At 45.9% G+C, this 12,901-nt stretch overlaps 1 protein-coding gene across 2 annotated transcripts; it reads left to right on the top strand.

Moving 5' to 3' along the window:
• Positions 1–614: 614 nt before the first annotated feature.
• PSMD4 (proteasome 26S subunit ubiquitin receptor, non-ATPase 4) lies at positions 615–10,117 on the top strand. 2 transcript variants are annotated; one of them, XM_080647534.1, is made up of 10 exons: positions 615–743; positions 5,047–5,187; positions 7,074–7,188; positions 7,497–7,583; positions 7,822–7,890; positions 8,063–8,278; positions 8,651–8,768; positions 8,918–9,049; positions 9,134–9,201; positions 9,764–10,117. In XM_080647534.1, exons 1-10 carry the CDS (start codon positions 718–720, stop codon positions 9,932–9,934), a joined length of 1,143 nt encoding a protein of 380 aa, XP_080503660.1. In that variant the 5' UTR covers positions 615–717; the 3' UTR covers positions 9,935–10,117. The 2 variants fall into 2 exon arrangements, with proteins under 2 accessions (XP_080503660.1, XP_080503661.1); XM_080647535.1 differs by having other exon boundaries at positions 8,651–8,759.
• The last annotated feature ends 2,784 nt before the right edge of the window (positions 10,118–12,901 follow it).

The following is a 12,901-nucleotide window of genomic DNA, read 5'->3' on the forward strand; positions in this document are numbered from 1 at the left end:
CCCTCTCCCTTCCTCTCTGTAAAAAAATCAATAAAAATATATTTAAAAAAAAAAAAGAAGAAGCTGTGGAGGAACCTATAAAAGTGCTCGTGGATTTGTAGGCTTCAGCGCCTGTCATTTTCAAAAAGTGGTGGGATCACTTTTTTTCAGCTTCAACTGTTTCCCATAGCACTTTGTTCATCTAACTCTTAAACCCTTATCCCTCTGAATTGCACTTATTTGTGGTTTCTATCTCTCCCATTTTAAGATAACTTTTTTAAAAAATATACTTTATTGATTTTTTACAGAGAGGAATAGAGTTAGAAACATCAATCAGCTGCCTCCTGCACACCCCCTACTGGGGATGTGCCCGCAACCAAGGTACATGCCCTTGACCAGAATCGAACCTGGGACCCTTCGGTCCGCAGGCCGACGCTCTATCCACTGAGCCAAACCAGTCAGGGCTCCACAGCTTCTTTTAGATCCCCCCAGCAGGGAATTTCACCAGAGAACTCGAATAGTGGGTAGTAACATTTTTTGCGTTGCTTCAGCCACCCCGCCTCCCTCACATCCCTTTTATTTTGGCTGCGCCTACAACTCCCAGGACGCAGCGCGGGATGGAGGCGGAACCAGCTGGCCGAGCCGAGGTCTGGGATTGGGTATGAGTGCTGGGCCAATTGGAGGAGTCGGTGTTAGGAGGTCCAGGAGACCGGGTCTGGGAGGGAGGAAGGTGGCAAGATGGTGTTGGAAAGCACTATGGTTTGGTGAGTAACAACTTAGGGGCTTCGTGAGGGGCGGGGCTGGGTCGGGGCGCGCGGAGGCCGGGTGGGCCGGGGATAGGGGCGGGGGACTGGTGGGCGAGACGCGATCGTGGGCCGGGAGGGAAGGAGCTCATCGACTCCCTGAGTCATCCCGGGCCCCGGAAAGGAGGACGGGCCTGGGTACCCCATGCTAACCCTCACCCCGCGGAGAGCCATTGACCGGCCGGTCCCTGCTGCCTTTCTCTATCCCAGCGTCGTCTTCTCTAGACCAGCCCCTGGTCTGTCTTTGGTCAGAATCATGCTTCTCAGACTCATCGTGATGACTTCTGCCCTCCTCTCCCCTTCTCCTCATAGCAGATGTGAGGAAGAGGTTATAGGTCCCTTCCCCGGCCCATTCACGCGTCTGTAACTCTATGACCTTCCCCTGTGTCGTCTTCAGGGGTGCTGTTTATAGGGTGCTTTTTCTGTGGCAGGCATTAACGCACTTTATCTCACTTAAACCTCAAACACTTTGAGTTCCAGGTGAGGATACTCAGTCTCAGCAATTTTGAATGGCTTACCCACAGTCACGCAGCTAACTTAGTGGTGCAGCCAAGATTTAAAGGTGAGCCAGTCCCAGTATGTACTGAGTTGGATTAGAAGCCGAAGACACACTTTTGCAAGGTTTCAAGAGTTTCTTCTAAGTGTGAGCATAGAATACAATACAGAATAGTACGTAAACACGCACGAATCGTCAGTTGGATAAGACAGGGTTTTCTTTTGGGGGAGAGGATAGCATCGCCAGATAAAATATAGGATCCCCAGTTAAATTTGAATTTCAGATCAATAATACTTTTCAGTATTAAAAAAATGTGGATGTAAGTATGTCCCAAATATTGCATGGGACATACTTATACCAAAAAGTTATTTGCTGTTTATCTGAAATTCAGATTTAACTGGGAGTTGTGTATTTTTGTTTGCTAAATCTGGCAGCCTCTGGGCGAGGGCATGTGTAAAGGGGACAGGATTTGGAATCCAAAAACCTGTGAGTGTTTTTTTGTTATTTACAAGCTGCATGTTCTTGAGAATGTAGTAAATCTATCTATAAAATGGCGATAATAGAGCACAGTTAGGTAAAATGTATGTGCTGGTTTTCTGTAAAAAGTAAAGCACTGGTACTTGAGGAGTCCTTAAGAAAGAGGTACCCTGAAGGGACTTAGATAAATGCTGGGAAGAAGAGGGGGGCAGGGCAAAAAGCTGCTGAGTTGTAAATGCCCCAGACTGCTTAGGGATTAGGAAATTGACTAGTGTGACTTCCTTACCAGGTTGTTGGTGTGAGGTAGCTCCTTTTCTTTTTGAAAGGTAGCTGGGCCCAGGTACAAGGCCACAAATGTCAAATTGAGGGTGGTTGAACTCTGTCCTGTACCTTCAATAGAGGACTGTTGAAAAAGTTCTGAGGATGGTGGAGGCAGAGAAGTACACAAAATGGTTTGGTACAGGAGAAAAGATTTGGCTTACTGGTGGCCTATTGAAATAGCTCAGGCACAGAGTAATGATGAGAGCCACCCCTACTCCTTTTTTTTGCGGGGGGGGGGGGCCCTCATGCTTTGCTTTCTCAGAATTCTCAGGAGGAGTTTATTAAAAATTGTTACTGTTTGACTCTACTCTCAATCTGCTGAGTCAGACTCCCAGCCAGGGAAGTCCAGGCATGTGTATTATTATTATTTTTTTAAATGAAGAATTTTATGGAATGGCTGGGTAATACTATTTTGATATGAATTTTTTTTTAAATATATTTTACTGATTTTTTTACAGAGAGGAAGGGAGAGGGATAGACAGTTAGAAACATCGATGAGAGAGAGAGACATCGATCAGCTGCCTCCTGCACGTCCCCTACTGGGGATGTGCTCACAACCCAGGTACATGCCCTTGACCGGAATCAAACCTGGGACCCTTCAGTCCGCAGGCCGACGCTCTATCCACTGTGCCAAACTGGTTAGGGCTTGATGTGAATTTTTGATGGGAAAAATTACACACTGTTGAGCAAAAGTAGTCACAAGAAGCACATATATTATCCCATTCATATAAAGTTCAAAATTGGGAAAACTAAGCAATGTGATTTTTTGTAATGCATACATAGCTAGATGTTAAGGCATCTGTGTTTTTAACACCACCCCACTGCCATCACCCTTCCCATGGTTCTGATACACAACAAAGTGTGAGAACTACTGCCATGTTCTTCACCATCTCTCAAGTGCCCTTTTCTTATGTTGACACCTTTCTTCCAGCTGTCATCCATTTGTTGGTCTTGCCCACAATCCTTATCCTTAGTAACTATTCCATCTGGATGATCCTCAAAGCCTTCATTGTTTGTTTGTTTTTATATATTTGGACTCATCACTGTACTTTAAGCTAGAGAGGCAATTACTTCCCTGTTGGGGGAATAACCAGAAACAGTGTATTGGGGGAAAAGGAATAATAATGCATGGTCAGTAGAGTCAGCCCTTGACGTTTCCAGTATAAGAATGAGTCTGTGTTTCATACTTACTGTTAGGTATTGTGCTAAGTACTTTCCATGCATTTAATCCTCATAGCAGTCCTATAGAGTTGGTACAATAAAACCCATTTTTATATATATATATATATATATATATATATATATATATATATATATATATATTGATTTCAGAGAGGAAGGGAGAGGGAGAGAGCGATAGAAACATCAATGATGAGAGAGAATCATTGATTGGCTGCCTCCTGCACGCCCCCCACTGGGGATCGAGCCCGCAACTTGGGCATCGAGCCTGCAACCTGGGCATATGCTCTGACCCCGAATCGAACTGGTGACCTCTTGGTTCCTGGGTTGACGCTCAACCCCTGAGCTACACCCGGCTGGGCCAATAACACCCATTTTATTCATGAAATAAGTGGACCTTAAAGAAATTAAGTAACTTCTTCAGGGTCACAGAATTAGCAAGTAGCAGAATGGGGACTTGAACCTGTGCCTGAAGAACACTGCCCTTTATTTCTGTTCCACTTAACCTTCCAGTAGCTACTTAATTACCTCTCCATCATTTTTGGTTTGTATATATTGCCAGGGAAAGGATACTAAAGAAGAAAATTGCCTAGTCCATATTTTGCTCAGCAATAGAAATGAGGTGTCTTATCTAGGACACAGCTTCCTTCATTAACGCGGATGGGATCGTTAGAGTTCTTTAATTTTTAATTTTATTGATTTCAGAGTGGAAGGGAGAGGAAGAGAGAGAAACATCAATGATGAGAATCATTGATCAGCTGCCTCCTGCACACCCCACACTGGGGATGGAGCCCATAATCCAGGCATATGCCCCAACTGGGAATCGAACTGTGATCTGCTGGTTTGTAAGGTCGATGCTCAACCACTGAGCCACTCCAGCCGGGCGATTGTTAGAGTTCTAAGAATTGATGCTGTTCTGGGGCTTGTATAACTGCTTCCCTTATCTGCCTTCTTTTGGTCTCTAGGAAGCTGGAGCTTGTAGTTCATATGATCTGGATTCTGGTAGATTATGAAAAGTTGTGGGGATAGAAGAGGCGACACTCCAAATTCATGAAATGTCATTTATTTAACAGAGAGGAAGGGAGAGGGATAGAGAGTTAGAACATCGATGAGAGAGAAACATCGATCAGCTGCCTCCTGCACACCCCCTCTACTGGGGAGGTGCCCGCAACCAAGGTACATGCCCTTGACCGGAATCGAACCTGGGACCTTTCAGTCTGCAGGCTGACGCTCTATCCATTGAGCCAAACCGGTTTCAGCTGAAATGTCATTTTTGCAGTTCAGTCCAGGTGTTATACATTGAATCAGATGACTACATTGTACTTTCCTGCACTCAGTGCTGCCAAGTGTGTTATTTTATAAGTATTTTTAAGTTGCCTTCTTCATTTCTTACCTTTGGAATACTCCCATTTTAATGGCAGACTTAGAATATTCATCCTTGACAATATTCAATAACACTTGTGCTCCTTATAAAAAGGCGGTTGTGATATATCAGTAGATTGCAACCTTTGGTGCTTATCAGAATCACTTGTGGAGTACAGATTTAAATTTTTTTTCTTCCTTTGGTCATTTTGAGTCGGTAAATTTGTGTTTGGGCAGGTCATCTATATGTTAAAAGAAAAGGCTGGAGGTGATTTTGAGTTCCACAGAGACTGAGAGCTACTCTTATACCCCACAGTTCCTCTCACAGGAGATGTATTGAAGGAGGGAGGAGGTGGAGGTCCCTGAAACTGAAGAGGATGCCTGGGATCCTATACAATGTCTTTTCTCTCTTCCACTCCTAATTGATAGCGTGGACAACAGCGAGTATATGCGGAATGGGGACTTCTTACCCACCCGGCTGCAGGCCCAACAGGATGCTGTCAACATAGTATGTCACTCCAAGACCCGCAGCAACCCTGAGAACAATGTGGGCCTCATCACACTGGCCAAGTACGTGGGACAGAGGAGGAGGGGGTTTGGCACGTGGGTGGGAGTTTTCCACATGTCACCCACTGTGGTATCCAGGTTGCTACCCTTTTGTAGATTTTGTAAGGCTTTTTTTGCCCATCACCTTCCTAGACTACCTTCTTCGCTGTTTATGAATATAAATAATAACTTGGTTTTAATATTAACCTGAATTTAATACAGTTATGAAGCTCAATCTCCTGGGGTGAAATTTTACAGTGTTTTTAAGGTCCGTGAAAAGTGATTCGGGCCCTAACCGGTTTGGCTCAGTGGATAGAGCATTGGCCTGCGGACTCAAGGGTCCCAGGTTCGATTCCAGTCAAGGGCAAGTACCTTGGTTGCGGGCACATCCCCAGTAGGGGGTGTGCAGGAGGCAGCTGATCGATGTTTCTCTCTCATCGATGTTTCTAACTCTCTATCCCTCTCCCTTCCTCTCTGTAAAAAATCAGTAAAATATATTTAAAAAAAATAAAAGTGATTCGGGGTCAGAGCACTGTTACCTCCAAAGTTATTTGCTTTAGGAATTGATAATTTGCAAATGAGTAACTACTCATCCCAGTATGCATATTGTTCGCTGGAAAATGAGTCTGGAAATGGAGACGGTGGGAGAGAATCAGAGTAGCATCCAACAGTTGTGGAGGGGTCTCAGCCCTGCCAGCAAGATAGCATGAGAGAAGTAAGGGGGAAGCACTGGAAGGGAGAGAGCAGGTTTTCACAAAATCAACCACTTCTTTTCTTTTTTCTTTTTTTAAATATATTTTATTGATTTTTTACAGAGAGGAAGGGAGAGGGATAGAGAGAAACATCGATGAGAGAGAAACATCGATCAGCTGCCTCCTGCACACCTCCTACTGGGGATGTGCCCGCAACCAAGGTACATGCCCTTGACCGGAATCGAACCTGGGACCCTTCAGTCCGCAGGCCGACGCTCTATCCACTGAGCCAAACCAGTCAGGGCTCAACCACTTATTTTCTGTGCTTCACATCTACTAAGCACTGGATTTCCCCCCAGTTTGATTGAGGTATAATTGAAATGTAACATTGTATACGGTTAAGGTATACCACATAATGACTTGATAAATGTGTATATAGTTGACCCTTGAACAATATGGATTTGAACTGCCTGGTCCATTTAGATATAGATTTTTAAAAAATAAATATACAGTTGGCTCTTCATATCCCCAGGATTTTTATCCACTGACTCAGCCAGTTGTGGATCAAAACCAGTATTTTTTATCTTGGTTGGAGGGCCAACTGTATGCATTGCTCTATGCTATTTTAAAATATATATATATTTTATTGATTTCAGAGAGGAAGGGAGAGTGAGAGAGAGAGAGAAACATCAGTGATGAGAGAGAATCATTGATCGGCTGCCTCCTGCACGCCCCCCACTGGGGATCGAGCCCACATCCTGGGCATGTGCCCTTGACCGGAATTGAACCTGGGACCCTTCAGTCCGCAGGTTTGATGCTCTATCCAGTGAGCCAAACTGGCTAGGACTTCTGCGCTATTTTTTATAAGGGACTTGAGCATCTGCAGATATTGGTATCTGTGGGGTGTCCTGGAACTAATCCCCCATGGATACTCAGGGATTAGTTACGTTTTGGGGGAGTCAGAAGTTATACATGGATTTTTTCACTGTGCCCCTTGTTGAAGGGTTAACTGTACTGTGAATGATTACTACAATAAGATAACATCCACATCTCATATAATTATAACTTGTTATTCCTTGCATTGACAACTTTTAGATGTTAAAGAAAAATAGAGATTACAGTTATTTTTCAAGTTCTCTAAAGAAAAGATGGCTCAAACATAGTTTAGAGACACTTGTTTTGACCTGAAATCATGGAAATGCTTTCCCCATATCCCAGTGACTGTGAAGTACTGACCACACTCACCCCTGACACCGGCCGCATCCTGTCCAAGCTTCATACTGTCCAACCCAAGGGCAAGATCACCTTCTGCACTGGCATCCGAGTGGCCCATGTGAGTCCTGGATCCCTTTGATTGTTCCTCCTTGCTCTGAGGTTCTGCCTCCAGCGTTGTTCATTTCTCCCCTGGAATCTTGAGCCAGAACCAGAGCAAGGGAAGAGAGCTGGTCTAGAGAAAGGAGTAGAAAGAATATGGTGGGATGAATCACAAGAATGGGAGAGTGAAGGAAAGGGTGTAGACCTTGTGTGAGCGTGATGGTAGACTTGAGTACGTAGGAACCATAAGAAAAAAACAACCGAGTGACAGAGGACAGAGCTCCGTGATTGCTCCGGCTGACTGAGAACTTCCTCTTCCTTTACAAGTTGGCTTTGAAGCACCGACAGGGCAAGAATCACAAGATGCGCATCATTGCCTTTGTGGGGAGCCCTGTGGAGGACAACGAGAAGGATGTGAGTCCAAGTGGCAGCTGGGGAGTTGGGTGGAAAGTATTTGGAATGGGTCTTTCAGCCTCAGGAGCCTGGCAGAGGCAATAGGCTCATCACTTGGGGGAAAGGTGGATATGCAGAATTCAGTGTTTCTATTGGGGACCTTGGGGAGGTCAGCAGAGTTCTGTGTGCTTTTGTGAGGTGTGTCACTTCCCCTCCTGGTGTGGGATGGATTTCCTCACGTATCTCCCCTTCTTCCCAGCTGGTGAAACTGGCAAAACGCCTCAAGAAGGAGAAAGTAAATGTTGACATCATCAATTTTGGGGAAGAGGTGAGTAAGGACTAGTTGGGGGCCATTGACTTGATTTGGTTGTAGACTGAGAAGATTCTTACCCAGAGGGTGCTTGTACTGTGGGAGAGTAGCTGCAGACGAGGACTGAGATGGCAGGGAATGGGGAGCGAGCGGGGCAGCAAGGAGAGTCTCCGTGTTCTTTCCTCCCCAGGAAGTGAACACGGAAAAGCTGACAGCCTTTGTGAACACGTTGAATGGCAAAGATGGAACTGGTTCTCATCTGGTGACAGTGCCTCCTGGGCCCAGCCTTGCTGATGCCCTCATCAGTTCTCCGATTCTGGCTGGAGAAGGCGGTGCCATGCTGGGTCTTGGTGCCAGTGACTTTGAATTTGGAGTGGATCCCAGTGCTGATCCTGAGCTGGCCCTGGTGAGCAAACGTTGACCTCAGGTAGAGCCCAAGGGTCCTCCTTTGTCCTCTACTGACACACCCAACCGCTACATAGCTCCTGTAGGGCTAACAGTCCTACTAAACACCTGCTCATTTTCCCAGACCCCCTTTTTGTCCCTCTGCTGCATAATTCTATCTGATCTCTAAGGGCAATAGTGTCAGACTCTTGTTCGCTTCTCCTGATCAGACCCCAGGCTTCTCCCAAGTCCTTTTTTCCTGTATCACCTCTCCGGCTTTTCCATATGCATAAACCAGAAGGTGCCCCTTGTGCTCCTTTGCCACCTCTCAGCTGACTTCCCCACGAGTGAGGGGGGGTGGGAGAACATCTGACCTTGCCTTGTCCTCCACCAGGCCCTTCGCGTTTCTATGGAAGAGCAGCGGCAACGGCAGGAGGAGGAGGCCCGTCGGGCAGCCGCAGCCTCTGCTGCTGAGGCTGGGATTGCTCCGACTGGGACTGAAGGTGAAAGAGGTGGAATCTGAAGTCCCGGGACTGCGGGGTGCCCCATGGGAGTGAGGGGTCGGGCAGTATGGGAATATGTGGGCTGAGGGAGTGCTTTGGGGCTGGGTCTGTGTGGTATATGGCACCAGTTCCATCCTGCCACTGTCTTCCTTTCCCAGACTCAGACGACGCCCTGCTGAAAATGACCATCGGCCAGCAGGAGTTCAGCCGCACCGGGCTCCCTGACCTAAGCAGCATGACTGAGGAAGAGCAGATTGCTTATGCCATGCAGATGTCCCTGCAGGGCGCAGGTGAGCCAGGCCGGGGCGGTGGTTTTCGGACGGAGAGGTTGGGGTGGGGAAATGGAACTGAACAGACTGACCTCTTTTCCTCAGAGTTTGGCCAGGCAGAATCATCTGACATTGATGCCAGTTCAGCCATGGACACATCTGAGCCCGCCAAGGTGAGCTCATCAAGCTTACCACCCCCCATGCTCAGATCCTCGGCTCTCTGGGCCTGGGACAGTTCCTCTTTTTGGGCTTATAGGTGAGCTCTTTGAGGAGCACACGGAAACAAATACATGGATAAACATTTCTTGCGTGTAAACCTTGCTAAGGCATGCTAGTGGTCGGGGTTGGAGAAGGGGCCTAGTACTCTGTAATTTTCCTCCCCTGCTGGTGGGAGCAGGCTGGACAGTTCTCTAGGATGTTATCTTCCCAGGAGAGTGAAAAGAAGGTCTAGGAAAAAAAAAAAAGGAGGGATGGGTGTGTGGTAGCAGGAAACCGGAAAGTGATTGCGTGTTTTTACCCTTCGAGCTCAGGAAGCAGAGCTCCCAGGTTTCTCCTCTCTTTGGCCGGTGACATGTGTTTGCGTTCATACTATATACAGATACTGGGTGTTTTCCTGAATCTTCCCTCCTACCTTCGGCCAGAGGTGGCCCCCACCCCCAGACTGTGGAGAGAGGGGCACAGGCAGCAGTGTGCTCCCCGCCACCCTCACCCCAAGCTGACACTGCCCTTTTTCAGGAGGAGGATGATTACGACGTGATGCAGGACCCTGAATTCCTGCAGAGTGTCCTAGAGAACCTTCCAGGTGTGGACCCCAACAATGAGGCCATTCGAAATGCCATGGGCTCCCTGGCCTCCCAGGCCACCAAGGATGGCAAGAAGGAAAAGAAGGAGGAGGACAAGAAATGAGACTGGAGGGAAGGGTAGCTGAGTTTACTCGGGGGCTGCACAGGGTGGGTGGGATATAGGGCTAGATATGTTAACCAGTACAACCTAAATAAAGCTTGGCAACTTTTTTTGTTGTTGCTTCAAATAGTGGTTCTCTGAGTGTGAGAGAGGAGTATGTGGCATAAAGGAGCGCGTTCCCTGTTGAGTTCTCTGTGTCTTCAATATGCGGTCTCTAAATCCTGACTTGCTCCCCTTCCCATCTCCGTCCTTGACCGTCTCCTCACATTTCTCCTGCCCTGGGACTGTTTTACTTGCATTAGGAGAAGCTTTGCTGAGAGTTGCTGTGTTAGGCACTAGGGCCGCAGAGGTGAACAGAAAACAGTACTGGCCTTTGGGGACTCTGAGTCTAGGGCAGGGCTAGTGCATAAATGAGCGATTAGACACGCCCGCTATGTACCCAGAGTGGCGCGAGCAAGGCACTCTGGAGTCAGCAAGAAGAAAGGGCCAAACTCTTGGAGCCTCTGGGAAGGCTCCTGGAGGTATCATTTGAGCCCTCTAATGGTGAAACGTTTTTCTTCCTGGAGGAACATGGGCATGTTTCCAGTATGTGCTGATGCTGCAGAGGCGCTTTGGAGGAATTGAGTAGCTCAGGACTGGTTGGGTGAGTGGCAGCGGACAGAGATGGAGAAGTAGGCAGCAGTCAGCACCAAAGATCAGTGGTCCTTCAGGCCTGACTCACAAGGGGTCTGTGAAGCCTTGGAGCACCAAATTTATTTTTTATTTATTTTTTTAATATATTTTATTGATATTTCACAGAGAGGAAGGGAGAGGGATAGAGAGCTAGAAACATCGATGAGAGAGAAACATCAATCAGCTGCCTCCTGCACGCCTTCCACTGGGGATGTGCCCGCAACCAAGGTACATGCCCTTGACCGGAATCGAACCTGGGACCTTTCAGTCCGCAGGCCGACGCTCTATCCACTGAGCCAATCCGGTTTCGGCCGGAGCACCAAATTTAGAGGAAAGTTTTTTGTAGGGTATGAGATAGAATGCAGAATTCAAATGACCCCACCCCACTTTATTTTATTAAAGAGATAAATGATATTTGACACATGAATACTTACGTAAAAATCATCAAACATAACAAACTGAACATCTCTGAAGCCACTCAAATTTAAGAGCTAGAATATTTCCTTGCCACATACCTATGCCTTTTTTAAATTAATTAATTAATTAATTAATTAATTAAATTTTTTTGGTTAGTTTCTGGTCTGTATTTATTTATTTATTTTTTTATTTTAAATTTTTTTAAATTGTTTGAAGTATTACAAATAGTAGTACATATGTCTCATTTTTTTTCCCCATTGACCTCCCCCCAACCTCCCCTTCCCCCAGTACATGCCTTTACCTGCCCCCCCCCCTCAGTGTCTTTTATCCATTGGTTATGCTTATATGCATGCGCACAAGTCCTTCAGTTGATCTCTTACAGCCCGCCCGCCCCCCCCTTTTTTTTTTTTAAATCCTCACTCAAGGATATGCTTGTTGATTTTAGAGGGAAGGAAGAGAGAAACAGATGTGAGAGAGAACATTGTTGGTTGCCTTCCATACATGCTCCGACGGAAAATTAAACCCACAACCTTTTGATACACAGGCCAATGCTACAACCAACTGAGCCACACTGGCCAGGGCCCTCTGCCTTTTTTTTTTTTTTTTTTAAATATATTTTATTGATATTTCACAGAGAGGAAGGGAGAGGGATAGAGAGCTAGAAACATCGATGAGAGAGAAACATCGATCAGCTGCCTCCCGCACAGCTCCCACTGGGGATGTGCCCGCAACCAAGGTACATGCCCTTGACCGGAATCGAACCCGGGACCCTTCAGTCCGCAGGCCGACGCTCCATCCACTGAGCCAAACCGGCTTCGGTCCTCTGCCTTTTTTTAAAAAATAAATTTTTTATTGATTTTAGAGAGGAAGGAAGAGGGAGCAAGAGATAGAAACGTCAATGATGAGAGGGAATCATTGATGGGCTGCCTCCTGCACGCCCGACTGGGGATTGAGCCCGCAACCCGGGCATGTGCCTTGATTGGGAATCGAACTGTGAGCTCCTGGTTCATAGGTCAACGCTCAACCACTGAGCCATGACAGCTGGGCCCCTATGCCTTCTTGAACCCACCTTTCCACATCCTCCTCAAAGATAACTATTAGCCTGAATTTTTATTTTTTCCTTTCAGTTTTCTCATATACACCTAGCTTCCTGACCAGAATATGTTGAGCTTTGCTTGTTTTTGAGCTTTATAAAAAATACTTCTATACTGTGAGACTTTTGGGACTTGTTCTTTTAACAACTATTTTGTTTCTGGAGTTTCATCAAAGTTGTTGCTTCATTTTTCATGGTTGTATAGTATTACATTCTGTGAATAGAATGCAGTCTTTATTTTCCTATTGATGGACATTTGCATTGCTGCCAGTTATTTTTCTGTTATCAACAGGGTTACAGTGGGGTTTATTTTTTTACATGTGTCCTGATGCACCTGTGCAAGAGTTTCTTCAGGGCACTTCACAGGGTAATGCCAAATTGTTTTTCAAAGTGGTTGGGTGAACAGTACTCCGCAGGATAAGAATTCCTGTTCACAATGTTTCCAGACCTTGATGTTAGGTCTTCCTTTCTGCCAGTCTGGTGAGGATAAAAGAACTCATTGTGGTCTTACTCTGTATTTCCCTGATTACTAATGAGATTGAGCTTGATCATCTTTTCATATATTTCTAAATAAGTTTTTGTATTTCCATTTTTTTGTGAAATGTCTCTTCATATTTTTTTGTCCATTTTCCTTTTGGGTTGTTTTTATATTGATATTCTGAAGGAGTGCTTCATTCTTGATACTAAATCATTATTGGTTATATATGTTGCAAATATGTTCTCCCTATCTATGATGTGTCCCTTCACTCTTTAAAATACATTTCTTAATTGTTTGTTTGTTTGTTTGT

The sequence above is a fragment of the Plecotus auritus genome, assembly GCF_963455305.1.
Source record: "Plecotus auritus genome assembly, chromosome: 12".
NCBI lineage: Eukaryota > Metazoa > Chordata > Mammalia > Chiroptera > Vespertilionidae > Plecotus > Plecotus auritus.

Coding starts and splice junctions, on each gene's coding strand:
- PSMD4 (XM_080647534.1), top strand. CDS start 718: ATGGTGTTGGAAAGCACTATGGTTTG. Junction 5,188..7,073: donor GGCCTCATCACACTGGCCAA/GTACGTGGGACA, acceptor CCCATATCCCAG/TGACTGTGAAGTACTGACCA. Junction 7,189..7,496: donor CTGGCATCCGAGTGGCCCAT/GTGAGTCCTGGA, acceptor TTCCTTTACAAG/TTGGCTTTGAAGCACCGACA.